Below are 18,459 nucleotides of genomic sequence, written 5' to 3'. Positions count from 1 at the left end.
TATTTATAGTCCAGGCTCTCCAGACCTTGAGGTGAATTGGTGGGTCAGGTCAGGTCAGACCAGGGGAATCTCCTCAGCTCATTTGCTGTTCCTCAGCTGGCTCCTCCATGTCCTTTGGGCAGATCACAGTCTCTGGTAAGGAGATGGACTTCTCCCAAGCTCTATTCAGCAGGTCTATTCTAGGGCCTTGCAGCAGGGAATGGGTTCTTTGTCTGCAGCCTTAGTGGGAAGGAGATGTCGTGCTCCCCCTCTGTTCTGCTGCTGTTGCCTGGCTCCAGAGCAGCAGGTTGGGTCCACAGAGCCACAGGACCAGCCCAGCACCAGGCTGCCATCACCTGCTCCAGCAGGGTCAGCCTGACTTCTCCCCCTTCCTCAATTTCTGCAAAATGAAGCCGCCCAGCTGGTTAATTCTTCTGCAGTTTTACTGCAGCAAATTGGACTTCAAAGGGAATTGAAAGTGATTCTTTGTTTTTAATGGTCCCCTCGCTGCTCGGCAGACTCCGCCAGCAGGTTTTCTGAGCCAGGAACAAAAGGACTTGCCACAGGTTACAAATAAATGAGAATCATCTCGTGCATAACAATGTCTGCAATCTGTTAACCTCTGTCTACTGATGGGAGTGGGACTGGTAGCCCACGCAGGCTGCCACAGCCAAGGCTCCATTGTGGGGCAGGTCATGGAGCTGTGCAGGTGGCAGATCTGCAGTTTCCCTGCCTGCTTCATGCATGCACACACAGCCTGCCCTGATGCAGAGCTAGCACCAGCATGTCACCTTTTTAGCATGTTGCCTCACCCAGAGCTGGGCCAGATGAGTGTGGGTCAGATGTTTGCATATCCAACCCTAAAGAGGCCTAATTCTTAACCAGAGCCTGCAGGACCTCTGCTTTGTGCTCCCCAACTCTGACACCTTCTCTCTGGACATGGGCTGGTCTCAGGTTTTCCATGTCTCTGACAGGATGGATGGAGATTCCCAGGCAAGGTGCTGCTTCTGCCAGTTTGCCTGTGCACTGTGAACCTGAGACCAGTTCAGTGTCCGAGGGCAGAAGCAGCTCTTTGGTGCCAGCTATGTTGGGTTAGTGACAGGAATGTGCCCTGCCCAGCCATGGTGAGTTGAGCTGTTGCATTTCTGGGCTTCATACTATCTCATGAAACCATCTGGAGCTTGGTGAGGACATACAAATCCTTCCTTTGCTATTTAATAAGCAATAACCCCTGCACACTATTTACAAGACTCCTGCAAAGAGATCTGCCAAAGTCTCTTTGAGTGCAGGCTGTGGCCTCCCAAAATTCAAAGGCTCCAGCCACTGGTCTCAAAATGGCCAGTGCAGGTAGCAGAAGAGCCATCTTCTTCCTCAGGCATAGCTGGCCACCTCTGACACAAATAGCATGTGCAGTGGCCAGGGAGGACATTATATCCAGTACACCAAAGCAATATCCCAGCATGGCAGTAGTTGTGCTACTAAATTATGGCACTGGTGCTGAGGAGAGAACAGTCCTCCTTGCCTTGTTTGTATGGGCTGTAATTCAGAGACCCAACACAAATCCAGCACAGCTCATTAACACAGGGTCCAGGGAGAGAAGAGGCAGAAATAATGATGCTGTTAAATCAGGCTTCATGAATATGGAACAATGTCTTATTTTGCATTATTATGGCTGTTACTTAAAACATACTCTCTGCTTTTTTGCTGGGGACTGCTACTTTCTCAGCTCTCTGGATGGAGTCAGTGATAGTGCTCATAGAGGCTCTGAAAGACTTTTCCTGGAATGAAATTGAGAATACAAAGGGAAGGATTTTGGATCAGTTCCTGGAAGGGACTGTAGTGAGAAGGGTGCAGAAATAAAATAAAACCAAAAACAGGTACCAGGGCATTCAAAGGAGAGGTTGTCTAGACACTTAGAATCAGTTTCAGCTCAGCTGAATGTGAAGGAGAATTGCTGTGATTGTGATAGCCCCCAGGTGTACAGAAAAGCATGTTTGACACCTGAGGAGGTGAAGGAGATTAAGAACAGGTTCAGAGCTGCTGTTAATGGTGTGTTAAGGTGCAGACAGGTCCTGGTCTCCATATGAGTCTCCAAGCTGCAACGACTGTCTATTTGGCAAAGCCTTTGCCTCTCAAAGATGTCTAGTTGGTGTGAGAGATGGAGAGGTGTATCATGGCATAGCTGAGGATAGCTTTTTTAAATTATAGACCTTTCCTAAAGCTCACTTCTTGGGATGGAAACTGAATGAGAGGAGTGGTTTAATGCCACTGTCCCTGAGCACAAGCAGTGGTTGTGTTCAAGCAGGCTCCTTTGAGGCTATCCCTTCTCCTTCACCTCTCCATCAAGGCTACAAAGGCTTCCATTGCCCTCATGCCTGGCTGCAGCTGTTTGCATCAGGAGTCAAGACACTTCATGCCTTGGGTTTTTCACTGCCAAATGTTGCCTGTTTGCCACCCCTATATGTGCAGAGTGGGTTTATTGGGCTTTTCTTCTGACCTGCATCCTAAGCCATACAGAACCTGCACTGACCACTGATAAAATGTCATAGCTGCTTTGTGCCCCAGGCCTAACCACCACTGGTAGAGTGTTTTCTGGGGCAGTGCCTGCTTGGTTTCCTGGCCATAAAAGAGCAGAATGTTCTCACTTGAAGACATGGTAATGATCATGCTTTAGATTCACAAATACCTCATATTTGTAATCAATTAATAGATCTTTCCAGCTACTCAAACCAGCCATCAACAAGAACAAGTCATAAAAAGCATAAAGCCATGCACAGGCAAGTGGGTGGGTCTTCCTCAAGCTCTGAGGTGTCCCTCTGTGCTTTTCCAGCCCCACCTGCTCTGAAGCTGTCTGTCAATGAGACTCTGGTGGTGAACCCTGGTGACAACATCACTATGCAATGCTCCCTGACGGGCGGTGACCCACAGCCAGAAGTGGTCTGGTCCCACTCTCCTGGCCCAATGCCTCCCAACAGCCTTGTGCAAGGAGGCAACCTCACCATCTGGAGGATCCGTGTGGAGGACTCAGGCTACTACAACTGCACGGCCATCAACAACGTGGGGAACCCGGCAAAGAAGATTGTGAACCTGCTGGTGCGCTGTGAGTTGCTGTTTTTCTCTGAGCATGTGTTTTCAGGGGGTAGGGGAGTTGCATTCCTCCTGGCTGTTCTTGTACAGCTGAGGGCAAATGTGATATTTAGTAGTAATTAATATTCTGGAGAAGTGCCTGTGTGAGTTTCTCTGCTCCCAGACCAACAGCTGTGCAAGCACTACTTGCAGCTTCATCCTGGGCTGTAGTATCATCCTGAATTAGATGATCCCAGATGTGAGGCACTTGTGACATTTTGGGGTAACATAAGTGGGAGAGGTCTTTGGGCAGATTTTGCATGGAAATGCTCCTTCTTGAGGAGCAAAGAACAGTTTTCCTGTCCCATGCAAGACACTTTGATATCCTTAACCAGTTTTGCACTTCTGTTCGTCTCAGCCATGAAGAATGCCACATTCCAAATCACTCCTGATGTGATCAAAGAGAGTGAGACCATCCAGTTGGGCCAGGACTTGAAGCTCTCATGCCATGTGGATGCTGTCCCCCAGGAGAAGGTTGTCTACTCGTGGTACAAGAATGGAAAACCAGCCCGGTTCTCTGACCGGTTGCTCATCACCCGCAATGACCCCGAGCTCCCGCCTGTGACCTGCAGCTTGGAGATTATTGACCTGAGATTCAGCGACTATGGCACCTACCTGTGCGTGGCTACCTTCCAGGGAGCACCCATTCCTGACCTCAGTGTGGAGGTGAACATCTCCTCAGAGACAGGTGAGCCTCTCTATGCCAGGGGGACCCCAGAGGAGTGTTTGGCATCACTGGCTGCCCCACAGCCCCATGCCTCTGGCTTCTTTGAAGAATCTCACCTGCATGTCTTGAATGCTAGTGGAGAAAGGTCTTACATCCTCAGGCAAGCACTTGGCTTGGATTGGAGATGGGTAATACTTACAACTTCTCTGTCAGATGTATTATGTACCAAGCAGATCTTCCTTTATATTTTCTCCCTGTGAAAAGTCCAAAGTGCACTCCAGTCAAAGCTACAGAGAGAGCTTTACAGTTCAAACAAAACTCCACACTGTGAAGGAAGGAAGGAAGAAGTGGTAGTATTTCAGCAAATTTCAGATGTCCCTTTGCTTGGAAGAGAGTAAAAGAGAAAGAAAGCTGCTCTTTCCTTTCTTTGGCAATTGTGTCCAGGATAGAAAGTCTGTGAAGACTTTTAATATTTGCTGGATTGCAAATGCAGCCTCTTGGGCACTCTGTGTATGAGTCCCAGTGTTATAAATGTCTCCCCCCGAAGGGTCAGAGCTTCACCCCATGGCTCAGTGAGGACGGAGCAAATATGTTAGTGTCAGTCACTGTGGGGACTAAAATATAGAGTCTCAGATCTGTCTTTCTGTTTCTGGGGAAGTGGTGGGTCCATCTGTGCTCTCCATTGCATCCATGCCATTGTGCTGCCTTTCCAGGACTGTTAGGGTACAGGACAAAGAAGCACTGAGTTAATAATCTGATGGAAGACTCCTCAGGGGAGTCAGCTGCCCACAGATTTTGGCCTGCACTTTCACAGAATGATACTTCTCAGTCCCTAGTTGTGCTGGATGGACAGGCCAGGCTGATCTCACTCTTGATTCTGGATGCTGCTCACTCCAGCTCCCCAGAAGAGAGTACTGCAAGTACTGTTGATGCTTTGGGAAGCCCTTGTCTCCCATGGGAAATGCTGGGGGCCAGGCTGCTCCCGATAGGATTGCATCCAGTTCTTGTTGGCAGCCTGGAGACTGAACCCTGACTGTGCCATGGATCCACTAAACACTGAAGAAAGGTCCTTCCTTCCTGGACAGCCATGGAAGGCAGGACTTCTTCATGCCAGCTGACACCAACCCTGTTATACCAAGAGGGAACAAAATTGAGGGAACTCGCCAATCCTGGTGCAAAACCGGCTCTCCCAAACTTGTGTGGCTGATACCACCTGGAACAATTCTTTTTGCCCAAGATCACTAGGTGGCAGAGTGCAGTTGTATTTAAGACTGCAAGGGTAGGAGGCTGTGAAGAGCTGGGAGACCCTGGATGATTCCACCAAGAGGCTTGGCAATGTTTGTCAGTGCAGGTGCTGGTCCAAGCACCAGCCAGGTGCTGCCTTAAAGGAGGTGTCTGTGGTGCCAGGTTGCCCTGTGCCTGTCTGGAGGAGAGTGAATCCCATATGCTTGTGTGGATGCTGCCAATGAGGAAGGGAAGGAGGGCAGCCTGGAGCATTTCGAAGCCTCTCTTTGGCAGCCTGGGCCAGCAGGACTGCTTTGTGTCCCAGGGAATGAAAACAGCCATCCCTGCTGGAGCAGCCCTCCATGCAGCAGCCAAGGCTGTCCAACATGCAACAACCCCACAAGCAGCAATGAGCCACCTCCAACATGTGATTCCCATATAAAACACTGGGATTTCCCCCAACCAAAGGATCAGAGCAAGAGGCCAGAAGAAGTGAGTCCATGTTTCCCCACTGAGCAAAGCCTGAGCTCATCAAAGTGGCTGCCTCCACTGAGCAGCTCCAAGGAGATGGCTTTAATTAAAAAAAAGAAAAAGTTCAAATGCAATTTACAACTTTACCTGTGGAGAAAATTGCTGCTCGCCAGGTGAGCGGCTGCCGGCAGCGTCAGCACTGAAAGTGCTGCTGTCCTTTCACACCGAGCAGGACAGGGTGTGATGAGATTCCCCAGCCCACAGGAGACCTGCAAATTGAAAATGTGGCCTCCCTGTTGCATAGGGAGGTCACTGCAGAGGGAGATTAGGCTGGATCCATCCTAAATTTGTTCCTAAAGAGCTGCAGGCTGTAACATGTGCAATTACCATAGCACTCTCCTTTGCTGGAGCTGATTGAGCTAATGTTGGTCAGACCAGCTTGTTACAGCTTCTGTAGTTCTATATTTTGATTTAAATGGAAACGAAGTACATGGCCCTTGCAGTTATGGAAGTGTCAATCCAAGTGCCGCCACTGTCAGCAGGAAGGGCTGAAAAAGGAGCTTTCAGAAAAGATTGTGACCATATTTGCCTCAGCTGAACTGTTGACTCTAAAGTCTAGCAGAAATAAATTGTCAATATTACGTGTGGTTTAGCACAAAAATCCCCTTCCTGGGCTCTTGATGGAATTGGGGATGTGAACAGCAAACCTCTTCCCACTGACATCTCTGTGGAGATCACTGGATTTCTTTTAAGCTTTGTTTATCAGCAAAGTTTTGGTTTTCTGTTGATAGCTGGATATTTCTTTGAGTGTTACTGTGCCTCCAACTCTGGCCTCAGCTTGGCAGCAATTCTGCTGTGTGAGCTCTTCCCAACCTTGAAGGGATGCCAGGAGTGATTGTTGCTGGGCCCCATCTTTCACTCAGATGAGCCCGAGGCTTATTGGTGTGACAAATTCCCAGTGCATTCACCAATAAAAGCAAAATAAATAATAAAAGTAAAATATGCAGTAAAAGTAAAATAAGGAAAGACACTTAACAGAGCTGACTCCTTGCTGTGGTTTAGGAGCAAACAGGGATCTTGGACCTCTAAGAAGGCTGGAGATGGGATCTGAAAGCACTTATCCTTCAAGTCTTGGTTTTGGTCTGACCTAGATAAGGGGTCTAGATACCTCAGCAGATATGACTTTTATTTTTGGCCAAAAGACTGCAGTTCCACTTGAGAAATTCACTGACCAGAAATTGAGAAATGGATCAAAGAGGCTTTTGGCTTTGTGTTCCTTGATGCTATCCCTGCTGCTGGATAGCATTTTGCAAACAGGAATGGGAACCTGGAGTCTGCCCCAGTACAACTGGCCCTTACCATTGATATTGGGACACACTGTTAAAGAGGCTGGAATCCTCCTTGGTACCCTGAAGCTCCAGACCCTGTAGGGTAACTTGCATGGACAGTGTGTTCATAGAGGGTTGCAGTGTGTCAAGTGGAAACCTTTGTAGTTCAAGGCTGTTGGTATGAATCAACCAGAAGCATCTGAAGAATATTCCTTACTTGCTGAAGACCCAGTGTAAAATGGTTCCCTTGTTGTCTCTGTCCTTTAGTGCCACCGACAATCAGTGTCCCTAAGGGCCAGTCCTCCATCACGGTGCGGGAAGGCTCCAGGGCCGAGCTGCAGTGCGAGGTTCGGGGAAAGCCGAAGCCGCCCATCATCTGGTCCCGGGTAGATAAGGAAACGCCCATGCCTTCAGGGACAATGACCATGGAGACTTACGATGGGAAGCTGCAGCTGGAGAGCGTGAGCCGGGAGATGAGCGGGACCTATAAGTGTCAGACAGCCAGGTACAATGGATTTAACATCAGACCCCGGGAAGCCCTGGTGCAGCTGAACGTGCAGTGTGAGTACACCCATGCAGCGCTGGAGAGCCTGCCTGAATGCCTGTGTGCACAAAAGCTGGGGGCTGCAGGGTTGGCCTTTCTTACTGGGCTGAGCAGACACATGTCTTTTGTCTAGGGACCTTTGAACAGTTTATATTTAACTGGTCAGGCTACACAAGGCTAAGGGCAGGGTACCATATGGCAAGCATGTTGCAAGTGGAAGGGAGAGGTGTTGTGTGTATTTGTGTACAATGGTTTCTATTTCCGTGTCAGGGGATGAGTAGAGCTTTACCAGGTGTTTATGTCCATTACATGTGTGTTAAATACCCTCAGGATATGTTAGTAAGTTTGTAAAGTCAAAAAGGGGGAAAATTAATGTTATTTAGGCCATTTCCACACCACAATGCTTTCTTCAACTTAGTTACCTCTGGATATGCCTGAGTAACTGCCTGTAAAGCAGTGATAGGTAGACCTAACAGGGAATGTATACTCCCAGATGGTTTCTGTGCAAACAGGCTGTGAGTAAAAGGAAACTGATTTTTAGCAGATGTGTGGGGTCATTTTGGCTATGGGTGGCTCTCCCAGCCCCATTTGAAGGCAGTATCTATACACAGAGGTGAACATAGAGGGTGGGATCTCCATCCTTTCCCTGCAGTGGTTTCTCCCTCCAGAGGAGTGAGTGCCTGCTCAGCTCCCACAGCTGCTGAGGTGTGTTTTGACATGCAGCAGTCTGTGCTCTCTCTCTTACAAGATTTCAGATCAGACTGGGGGAAGGCAGCCAGGTAAAATGCCTTGGATCTCCCTGCAGATCTCGTCCCATTAGTGGGGTGCGATTGTTGAACACTGGCAGAGTTCTCTGAGCAGCACAGGTCTGACAGGTGTGTGACAGGTGTGGGGAGGGCAGGGAACAGGTTAATTTACACCTGGGCATGCTGCCTGTGGGCTGTGACTGAAGAGCCTCCAGACACAGCACAGCAGCACTCATTAGACAGGCTGCCACACTTCTCCCAGGCTCACTCCCCAGGAATAAGGGAAGTGAGACTGGAGCAGACAACCTGGCTGAAACCAACCAGACAAACTGCTCACAGATGTGAGCTACTGGGAGGACAGCAGTAACAGAGGTGTGTGAAATCCTGAAGGATTTGAGTATTCAGGATTCAAATTTGAGTATTTTAAGAGCCCCTTTTAAAATTATCTCTGTCTATTCAGGAGTGTCTATACAGGATGAGATAGGGAAATGTGTGAAGATTTCTAGGCAGGTAAGTATGTGTGGAGAAGCTTTTCTTAAGCAGGGTGAAAATGTAGTCCTTGGTTTGAGCTGTTCAGGAAGGCAGCCTGCTTCAGTCATATGGAACTTGGAAGGACATGGCAGGGAAAGTAACTCTTGGTTACTTAACTCATCAAGAGATGATGAGAAATACAGCAAAGTTTCACTTGGGAGCAAAGAGCCATTGGACCTCCTGGAGTCCCTGGTTTGGTGTTGCTGTTTGAAAGCTATGTGGACCTCGCTTGACCCTCACTGTCCCTGCAGAGGGAGCAGCAGTGCTGAGCTTGGGATGAATTCAGTCTTGCTGGGTGGTCTGGAGGGGGATCACACACCTGAATCATGGCCTGAAGGGGAACGACATGATTCCCCACACAAGAAAGATGGTAGGTGCAAGCCAGAAGCTGTCTGGGGCAGAGACTATGATGTGACCCTCAAGAAAGCAAAGATGTGATGAACTTTTGTGTAAAGACTAGTTGAACATGCTCTTCCTATAGCTCTTCCCATGGCCAAGCAATGCTTTGTTGTGATTTTGCCCAAGTAAGGGCCATATAGTCCACGTGCCAGCCCACCCAAACAGCCCCCTTCCCTTGTCAACCTCTTCTGTGTACCCTTAGTGGAAGCAGGGTGCATACTGAGTGTTTGTACACCTGAGCTGTCTCCTGGAAAACATGGAAGGACTTTATGGTGGCACTGCCTGCTCTGTGCAGCTTTGGTTTCAGTGCCGAAACTGCAAACTAAGAAAGTAGGGCAAGAATTGTCCTCGTCCCTTTTACAGCCTCCTTCCTTTCCCTTCATGCAGAAAACAGACCCAGAAACAAGAGTCACTGTTTATCCCTCTCCTCCTTGCTCACGCTGCTGGAAGGATGTGGGTGCGGCAGGGGCTGCTGTGGTTAATTGAAACACAGCTTCCCAGCGTGGGCAGCTCATTAGTTCGGTGGCTCGCTCTGGAATTCTCATCTTGTTGGCGATGGGGATCGTGTAGCTCCCGCAGCCTCCGCGATGAGCGCCTCTCTCACCCGGCGCATCCCGCTCATCCCGGCGGAGCGGCTCTCGGGAGGGACGCGCATCCCGGGCCCGTGCGTGTGCGCGCATCCCGGACCCGCGTGTGCGCGCATCCCGGACTCGTGCGTGTGCGCGCATCCCGGGCCCGTGCGTGTGCGCGCATCCCGGGCCCGCGTGTGCGCGCATCCCGGGCCCGCGTGTGCGCGCATCCCGGGCCCGCGTGTGCGCGCATCCCGGCCGCCTGTTTGCGGGGCCGCGGGAGCTCCTCCCGAGCCGCCGCGCTCCGGGGAGCAGCGCTTTCCCCGTGGCAATGCGGCTGTTTTTCTGATTTGCTCCGAAGCTAAAGTTGCAAAATCAATACAGCAGATCTGATTAGATGTCAGAACCTGTTTCTGTGTTCCCCTGCTCCCCTCGGTTTTCTCCTTTCGTCCTCATGCATATAGTGCTGTATTGTAACAAACTAGTCCAGAAATAGGCTTTTTCAACTGCACTGCAATAGTGGAAAGAGAATAAGAAGACAAAAAGAAAAGTCAGCTGTCAGAAAAAGGTGTTTCGATTTTTAGAGGGTTTTTTGTATTTAGAAAACAGAAAAAGTTGCTTTTCTTTTTGTATCTAGAAAGCAGAAGAAATTGCTTTTCTTTTAACTTATGAGGTGAAATTGTCTATCATCAGCTCTCTGACAGGATGGATGATCTGTTCCCTGGACTTCTTGGTCTGTAGTATAGAGCTTTGGAAGATTAATAAGTTTAAGAAAGTCTGTGCAGCCTTATCTCTTTGTGCTTAAGATGAAGAAATGTTGTATAATGGTTAGAGTGAGAGACTGGACTTGTCAGAACTCCTGGGAATCTACACTCGGATTGGCAATGTCTTGTCATTTTTTCCAGGAATAAAACTTACCCATCTCATCAAAGATTTGTGGAGCATAATAAACATAGCACTTAGAAGTCTTGAAATAAAAATATTAAGGAATGGCAGAGTGCTGTTAATAATAGCAATGCTAACACTGATGCTGTTACCAAGGTTTTTTTCAGGACCAGGTACTTGAGAAAATCCTAGCAGAAAAATGAATCCTCTGCAGAGGTGTGTTTAAAATCAGGGCTGGGCCACCCTGTGAAGGGGAACTAGTCTAAGGCTGTGAAACACACACTGGGCTTGAAAATGAGCAGCAGTCTGGGTCTATGACAATAGAGTCATTTGAGCTCATGTGTATGAGAAGAGGAAAGAAAGCATGCATGTTGGATGGGCGAAAAGGATGCTACTTAGATAATTTATCAAGTATGTAACAACACATTGGAAGACGTGTATTAGCCATGTAACCCAAAAAACTGGGTCAAAACAGGAATTACAAAGGTTGGTAGAGCCTCTAAGCTCTGGCTGTTGCTAGAGGTGGCCCTTAAGGTGACTGTCTTACCATGGTGAATGTGACATTTGCTCTGTTAGAGCCTCATAAAACAGTATGGTGAAAATTGCAATCTTAGTACATTTTCCTGCTCAAATAATATTATGTCAGCTCTGATGCTTTACCAGTCCTGAACAACATCTCATAAACTACTGCTCAGCTCCATCCAAGTCCAGCTCAACGCTTCACTCCTCATCCCACCTGATCCTCAATACATCTGCTCCCATATTTTCCTGCAGGTGGGTTTATCCACCTTCACAACGCTCACTACTTGCTGTTTCAGGCCCATGCTTGTCCATCTGAATGGCCTCTCTTTCTTTGGATAACCATCAAAGCCTGGTAGAAGAGCACCTGTGTCTTCTGTTGAGTTGTTAATTACTTCACTATGTTCTGAAGATGGGATAAGCAGATTTTTTTCTGCTCACATTTTTGTCTTTGGCAGAGGTTTTGGTGTCTGAGTGGCCAAAGGAAGAAGAGTAGGAGGAAAAGGGGATAGTTCTATATGACTGACTTTGTTTTCAATAGTCAAGTCTGAAAGTTGGCCCTGTTTCCCATGTTGGGATCGTGCAGCAGGTGAAATCTTTGCAGGAAAAAGAAAAGGAATTCACCTGAGTATCTCCTTCTCTGCAATAACATGGCCTGTGAATTTTACCTCTTCTGGATCTAAAGTAATAGCCCACAACCATCTGTGATTGATTTCCAGAGGATTACACTTACTGTCCTTAGATAAAGTTCTGCCACATTAGGCAGCAGGTGGGCTATTGTACTTTATCTTCAAAGCATATGAATGTTAGGTGTGACAGGAAAGCAGACTGGCATTCCCTTTGGAGGGATGGTTATCAGGACTTCAGGAGCCATTTATAGTCCTCGACACAGGCTGTGCTTTAGGGCTGGTGACTAGCAGGTCTGGCTCTGCCCTGCCCTGGAAGACTGCCAGAACACGTCCTGCTGGGGCATCTGTTGCCATTGTCACTTTAACTAATGTTCAGGTAGGCACAGATATGTTTTCCTATTCAAGCTCACACACTTGCAAATGTTATTCCTGGTCACACACTGTTGACTCATTCCTCTTTAAAATCTTGCTGAACCCATTGGCAGTGCTGTACATCAGGCAGGCGATAGTCAGCATCAATTTTCCCTGTTATCTATGTAGCCAACACAAGAGCGGGGAGCAGGGGAGGGGGTGATACTGTAAATAAGTAAGAAACATCGCTGGATCCATGCAACTGGAAATGGAAATGCATTAAACTGTTTCGATCAACTGTTGAAGCCATAGCTCAATGTCAGTGCCTCTTGCTGGCGCCCTGCCCCCTCCTGAAATATAAGCTTGGATATTAACTGCTCTCTTAAAAGTGCTCTTGAGACATGTTTTGGGCATGGAGATGTTTTTGTAGAGTGGCTGAGACAGAGCTTTTGTCTCCTAAGAGCTCCCTGCAGCTCTCCCTATGCAGCTGTGAAGGGAGTCTAAGAGAAATGAGACTGTCAGGGACTAGAGCTGACCCCTCTGTCTGTGCCTGAGCTGGCTTATCTGTCTTGCTGCTTGGCCATGTGAACTGCACTATGGAGCCATCTGCTAAGAATTTTAGACCTGGTTGGTTTAATTTCTGAGTGTATTTATTTATTGTGACTGTTTTGTTTCTCTTTATTGTTTTCATAGGTGAAATCCATTCTGCTACCCTCCTCCAAGCTGAGGAGCACAGCTCAGGAGTAACTTGGGGGCATATGATAGTTTTTCTGCTCCTGTAGTGTCTGGAGGTTTCCTACTCTTCCATTCATGTTTCAGTATTGCTGTTCTCCATGGTACATGTGTTGCTGCCAAGAGAGGGAAACCTCGTGCTCTCCTGCCAGCTAGAACTCTGGTGTGTTCTGGTTCACTTTACACCATCAGAGGCTTGAGAGTGAACTGATGTTCTGGGGCAAGTGTGTCTGTATTCAAAGTCAAAAAAAACCTGTACCCTCTGCAAGTTCAGTGTTTGCAAACTAAGAGACTTTTATTGGCAAAAAGAATAAAATAATTCATAGCCATGAATTATTTCATAGCCATGGGCATGATATTGAACCACCAGCCTGAACAAAGCATGACCTGGTAGTTAGGTTTCACTTTGATGGAAACTCTCTCTGCTTATCCCAAATAAGTTCATTTGGTTTAATATTTACCCCAAATACAGAGGTTTGTGTGGCTGAGCTGAAAGTATACATGTAATTTCTGCATTTCTCTCAATACACAGCACCCCTCTGCTCTCTCCTGTTAAGAGCAGAGGATTTCAATCCTGATTGTCACCACACTTTTTTCTTGCAGTGAAGTGTTTGGGATTAAGCTCCTTAGAGCTCGTGTTTGTGCACACAGCCCTGTCCTGGGTGATACAGCATCAGGATTGCTCACTCTGCTTCCCAGTGCCTGGGCTGCTAACAACTAATTAGAGTTGTCAGTCTCAGACAGGCTGAAGTTTTACTCTGTCATGGCTGTAAACCCAAATGGCCACAGCTCAGAGCACAGTAACAACCACAGAGACTTACAGCTGGTCTTAGATTTGTCATAACAATTACCATCTATTGGGCCTGACACATGGAGCCTGTGACAGTGCTTACATCAGCTTGGGACTGGGTCCTCACATGGGGTTGTACCAAAATTTTCTGTGCAGGACTCGTTGGCCCTACCCATGGCATTAAGGGGCAGATAGTCTGGCAGGCTAAGGATGCTTAACTGAAGCTTTCTTCTCTGGAATACCTTTATGCTTGTACAGCAAAGCCCCAGCACTCTCAGTGCTGGGTTTTGTTTGTTTTTTTCAGTTTTGGTTATTTTTTGTTTTGTTTTGTTTTTGTTGTTTTTTTTTTTTTTTTTTTTTTTTTTGTAGCATTTGTTATATGCAGCTTAAAAAAAAAAACAACAAAAAACAACACAGGGTAAAGCAGTTGTATGAATTTTGGCTGGTCTGAATTTTCATCATCAGTGTTTAACATTTGGCTGTGATCTCTTCTCTGCTTGCTGCCTTGTGGGGAAGGTTCCCATGTGCTGCCACTCACTCAGATTTCATGGGAAGTCTCCCTTGTGCCCTGGGAGCTTTTCTGATTTGCATCTTTGATTGAAATTGGTCTGACAGAGCATGCCTGCACGCTGTGGTGGCCAGGAGATACAAGAGACTTGAGACATACAGCAAAAGGCCCAGATGGCAGGGGGATTTTGGAGGCTGGGGAGCAGATTTTGCAAAGCTGGCATGTCCAGTCTGTGGCACCACACATCAGATGCAAAGTACAGTGAGGCCTCCTCGCTGTGCCCTGGCTAAGAGACTGTGAAAGAAGAGAGGAAAATCCCCAGGTATGTGCATCAGGAGGGTGGGAGCCTGCCTTAAAGCTGGAACCTGGGTCTGCTATGTGGGATTGCAGCCCACCTGTGCTGCCATTCAGCTTCTGTGCAGCTCATTGCTCATCTCTCAGCACCTCTGTGGCTGCAATAATAGGCTGAGTGAAAGCTTGTGTGAGAGCTCCTCGCCTAGAGAGATGAATTTGTTTGTTCAGAAGAGAGCTGGTTTAAATCAGTTAATCCATTTCTCGGATGTTGTTGGGAGAAACAAGTACATGTTCCATAATCTGCCATTATCCTGTTTTTGGCCAGACTCTGCAGGAAGGGCAACTTAATTTTATTGAAAGAGACACATTCAAGCTGTACAGTTTTGTCAGGAAGGGAGAGACAAGAGCTGTATAGACACAGTGGATGGCAGGCAATCTTGGTCATCTCTCTGTAAATATTTTCTCACCTGTGGCTCTTTCAGGGCTGAACACCAAATCTCATACTGTTCTAGTGCAGACATTCCTTCTAGGGTTTTCCTGCCATGGCAGCTATTTTCCCTGTAGGACCTAGGTATATATCAACTTGTTGGGATAAGAAACAAGTCCAGAATCCTCTCAGATGCTTTGTGCTGAGCATCCTGCAAGGCTGTGTGTGTTTGTGTCTCACCCACACATGTGCTTGTCTCTAAGCCATAGGGGCATACTGCTGCCAAAGGACTGTCAGACACTTTCATAGTGCTTCCCATCTTGCCATTCTGAGAAAACTGCTTTGCTTTTGAGTCCTGTTTTTGTCTAGGCTTAGACCATGGGTAAAACCACCTGTACCAAAGTTCTCCAAAGTGCAATACAGCTGGTGATACCCAGATTGCATCAAGACAGCCCAGCTGTTGTCCTGGCTCTGCTTCTGTTTGCACAGGGATGTAACATCCACTGTGAGTACTTTTGCCATGTGCTTATCTCCAGTAGGTCAGAGAAAGTGAATCTGGCACTGTAGCTGTTGCTTTCTCTTTGGGCCTGTGCAGCACCAGTACAGGTCCAAGAGACATGGAAACTAGGCCAAGGCAGAGAAATCATTGTGGATCCTGGAATGTGGAGTTATGGGATATTCTCTGCTAAGGATGATAAACAGCACTAGCATCTGAGTTCATGTGGAATCTGTTATGGATGGGAGGAAGATCCAAAAAAGGTAAAACTTGTGGATTAAGGTAGGACAAAATTAGATTGAAATACAGTATTATATTAGTAACAATGATAGTAATGTAAAGGAGAGAGAGAGGGGAAAAAAAATAAGAAAATCTCAAGAAAAATAAGTGTAACACAGCACAATTGCTCACAGTTCACTGACCAGTTCCCAGCCCATTCCCAAGCAACAATTGGTGCTCCTCAGCCATCTCTCCCCAGCTTACATACTGGGCATGACATTCCATGGTATGGAGCGTTCCTTTGGTTTGTTCAGGTCAGCTGTCCTGGCCATGCCAGACCGCAATGGCAGTTTGGGATTGAGACTGAGATCTCAAGTTCTGCAGGTGGCCCAGATTAGAAAGAGGTGGAAGGAAAAATAAGGTTCATGATCTGTTGTGACCTGCTCTCACAGGTGATAAAACCAGTGCTGGAAATCCCATGCAAATATGCTCCAGCTGGGCCCAACTCAGCCAAGCATTTCACAGGAGGAACTGTTTGGAGTGCCAAAACTAACAGAGGTTCCCAACAGTGGCTGTGATTGAGGTCCAGAGAGCAATGAATGACAGTGGCATTTGTACTGAACAAGGATTTTCCTTACAAAGTGTGATTGCAAGGAGATACTGCACTGTCCTAATCAGAAGCTGGAATACAGTAGCTAATAACTTAATGCAATATAGATGAGTTTAATAGTGCTAGGTCAGCTGGGATTTTCTGAGCAGTTCATAGTTTATGCATAATACAAGCCCTTCAGCCAACTTTCTGGTATGCTGTAAAACTGAGGAATAGGGCTTGAGGGAGAGTGAGCAGCTCTCCATCTAAGGTGGGTTGCTGGAGAGATTATAGTGGATCTAAAGGGATAAGAAAATGGCAGCAGTCAGCTCGACCAGAGGAAAACAGAGCAAGTCAAAATAGGGTTTTGTGATTTGGAAATCTCTCTCTTCCCCTTTGGCTGTTTGTAATGAGGCTCTGCAAAAGTCCAAACTTATGCATGGAAGTGGGTAAGTTTTCATACTGATTCACTTTCTAGGAATCAACTTACATGGATAAATGAAAAAATGCAAATGAAACTACCTACAGATTTTAAAGAGAGGAGGAAAGAGTTGGGTTTTGTGTTGGGATTTTTTTTTGTGTTTTTTTTTTTTTTTAAACCCTTTGGAGAAGCTGTGCTCCAATCTGCTTATCCAAAATGCTGTGACTCCAGCTTCCCAATCACTATGAGAAAGCAAGAGCTCTTTGAATCCCTTTCTAACCATTTTGTGGTGTTTGTCTGGACAGGAGACTTATTTATATGCCAGTCATAGTCTCTATCACTGAGGCAGCTGAGTAACAAGGAGAGTTTACCTTTGTGCATCTAAACTTGGATTATTTGTACATTTTCAGTGCAGCATCTCCTCACACCCTGAAGTGACAGAGAATTCAGTGTGTTGCTCAGTAAGTTGTTCCAGTCGTTTTTTACTCTCATGGTTCAGTTGTCGTCACTTAATCTAAGCCTGTCTCGTTTCAGTTTCCAACTACAAGCTCTTTTTATGCCTTTGTCTTCTCACATAACGAGCTATTTGTTATCAGCAGTCTCTTCCTCATGTAGTCTCAGACACCAGAACAAGTAATCTCTTAGCCTTTTCAGTATGCAATCCAGAAAGGGTCTCTTTAGCCATTCACCACAAGGCATGTTTTCCAGCCCTGTATTTATTTTTATAGCCCTCTTCTCATTTTTTTCTCAACATCATTCTGTCAGCATGGCCACACATATTAAACAGGCTTTCAAAAATGATCTCACCAGTGCAGATGTGATGCTCATCTCACGATATGTTTAGGAAGCTTTGGCTTAATCATCCAAGGATTTGGACATTTTTGGACTACAGAATTAAGATGAAAGCTGATGTTAATGGGTTACATTAGCTCAGGCTCCTCTTGGAGTCATTATCTCTTTCCTTACAAGAGTGACTCATTCTTTCCTCAACAGTTTTCTATCAAGAACCTTTATGTCATGACCTTTAAAGGTCCCTACCACCCCAAATTTTCTATGGTTGTGCGAATATCCAGGACATACTGAATGAAGTTACCAAAATACTATTCCATCAGGCAACTCCAGTTGTCCTGTCAGAGGTACTTCTTTAGTATGTTATTTACTGCTATGTATTTTGTACCATCCAGAAATGTTGATTTTATCCTGACACAGGGGTTTAGGGATGGTGATTATCACTTATCACTGCCTTTGTGTGGGAGGGAATGAGGCAAAGCCCAAGCCAAATGCCACAGATATGCCAAAGTGTGCACCCAGTCACACCAGCTGCCAGCCTGCTCTCTGGATGTCTGACCTGGATGGAGATGTGAAATAGCACCAGTTTAAGAGGTTCATGTGAGTTCTTTCTAGAGATGTCTTCCTAGAATAGGTGTTCCCTCTCTCTAGAGAGATCCCAGTGGTACGTGCAGCCATTTAAAATTTCTTTTTGAACTCTTTCAGTTAATGTGTTTTTAATCTGCTTAATGTGGGCTGCATTCGAGTAGTATTACATTTTCAATTAGTCTGTCGTGTGGAAGCAAGCCAGGTTCTTTCCAAAGCCTGAGGATGTTATGACAAGATAGTTACTTTTCTTGTTGCTTTCTCAAACACTACCCGGTTAGTCTGCCAAGGACCCATAGAAATATATTAATCATCATTCATTTTTAACTTGGAATGCTGCATCCCACACTCATCTTCCATGAGTTTTTTTATGGAATCAGTGAGAAATAAAAAGGTTTATTGCTGTTTGTTCTGAGGTTTCATCTGCTTAGGTTGACCCAATTGATTTGTGTTTGTACCTCCATAGGCAGTACATGCATGGAGGATACAGAATAATTTTGTCTCCTCTGGTGTTCACAAGGTGCTAGAACAAACTTCCCCTCAAAGGCCTGGCTGGATGAAGTTTTGCCTCATCTTTTACTACTTTCTGTGCCATTTAAATATTTTTATGACCTGTTGTTAGTCTGCTATTTTTGCACTGA

General features: G+C 46.5%; 1 protein-coding gene across 1 annotated transcript in view; it reads left to right on the top strand.

The window, feature by feature from the left end:
• The window catches only part of MDGA1 (MAM domain containing glycosylphosphatidylinositol anchor 1), a 134,230-nt gene that overhangs the window by 58,167 nt on the left and 57,604 nt on the right, over positions 1 to 18,459 (top strand). The window contains exons 6-8 of the mRNA XM_056487567.1: positions 2,810 to 3,079; positions 3,464 to 3,793; positions 7,063 to 7,356. Coding sequence (XP_056343542.1) covers positions 2,810 to 3,079; positions 3,464 to 3,793; positions 7,063 to 7,356 — 894 coding nt within the window. The remainder of the gene's footprint in view (positions 1 to 2,809; positions 3,080 to 3,463; positions 3,794 to 7,062; positions 7,357 to 18,459) is intronic.

Source organism: Oenanthe melanoleuca, chromosome 3, assembly GCF_029582105.1.
Source record: "Oenanthe melanoleuca isolate GR-GAL-2019-014 chromosome 3, OMel1.0, whole genome shotgun sequence".
NCBI classification, from domain to species: Eukaryota; Metazoa; Chordata; class Aves; order Passeriformes; family Muscicapidae; genus Oenanthe; species Oenanthe melanoleuca.
The sequence above is the reverse complement of the archived record's forward strand: the minus strand, read 5'-3'. Positions and strand labels throughout refer to the sequence as shown.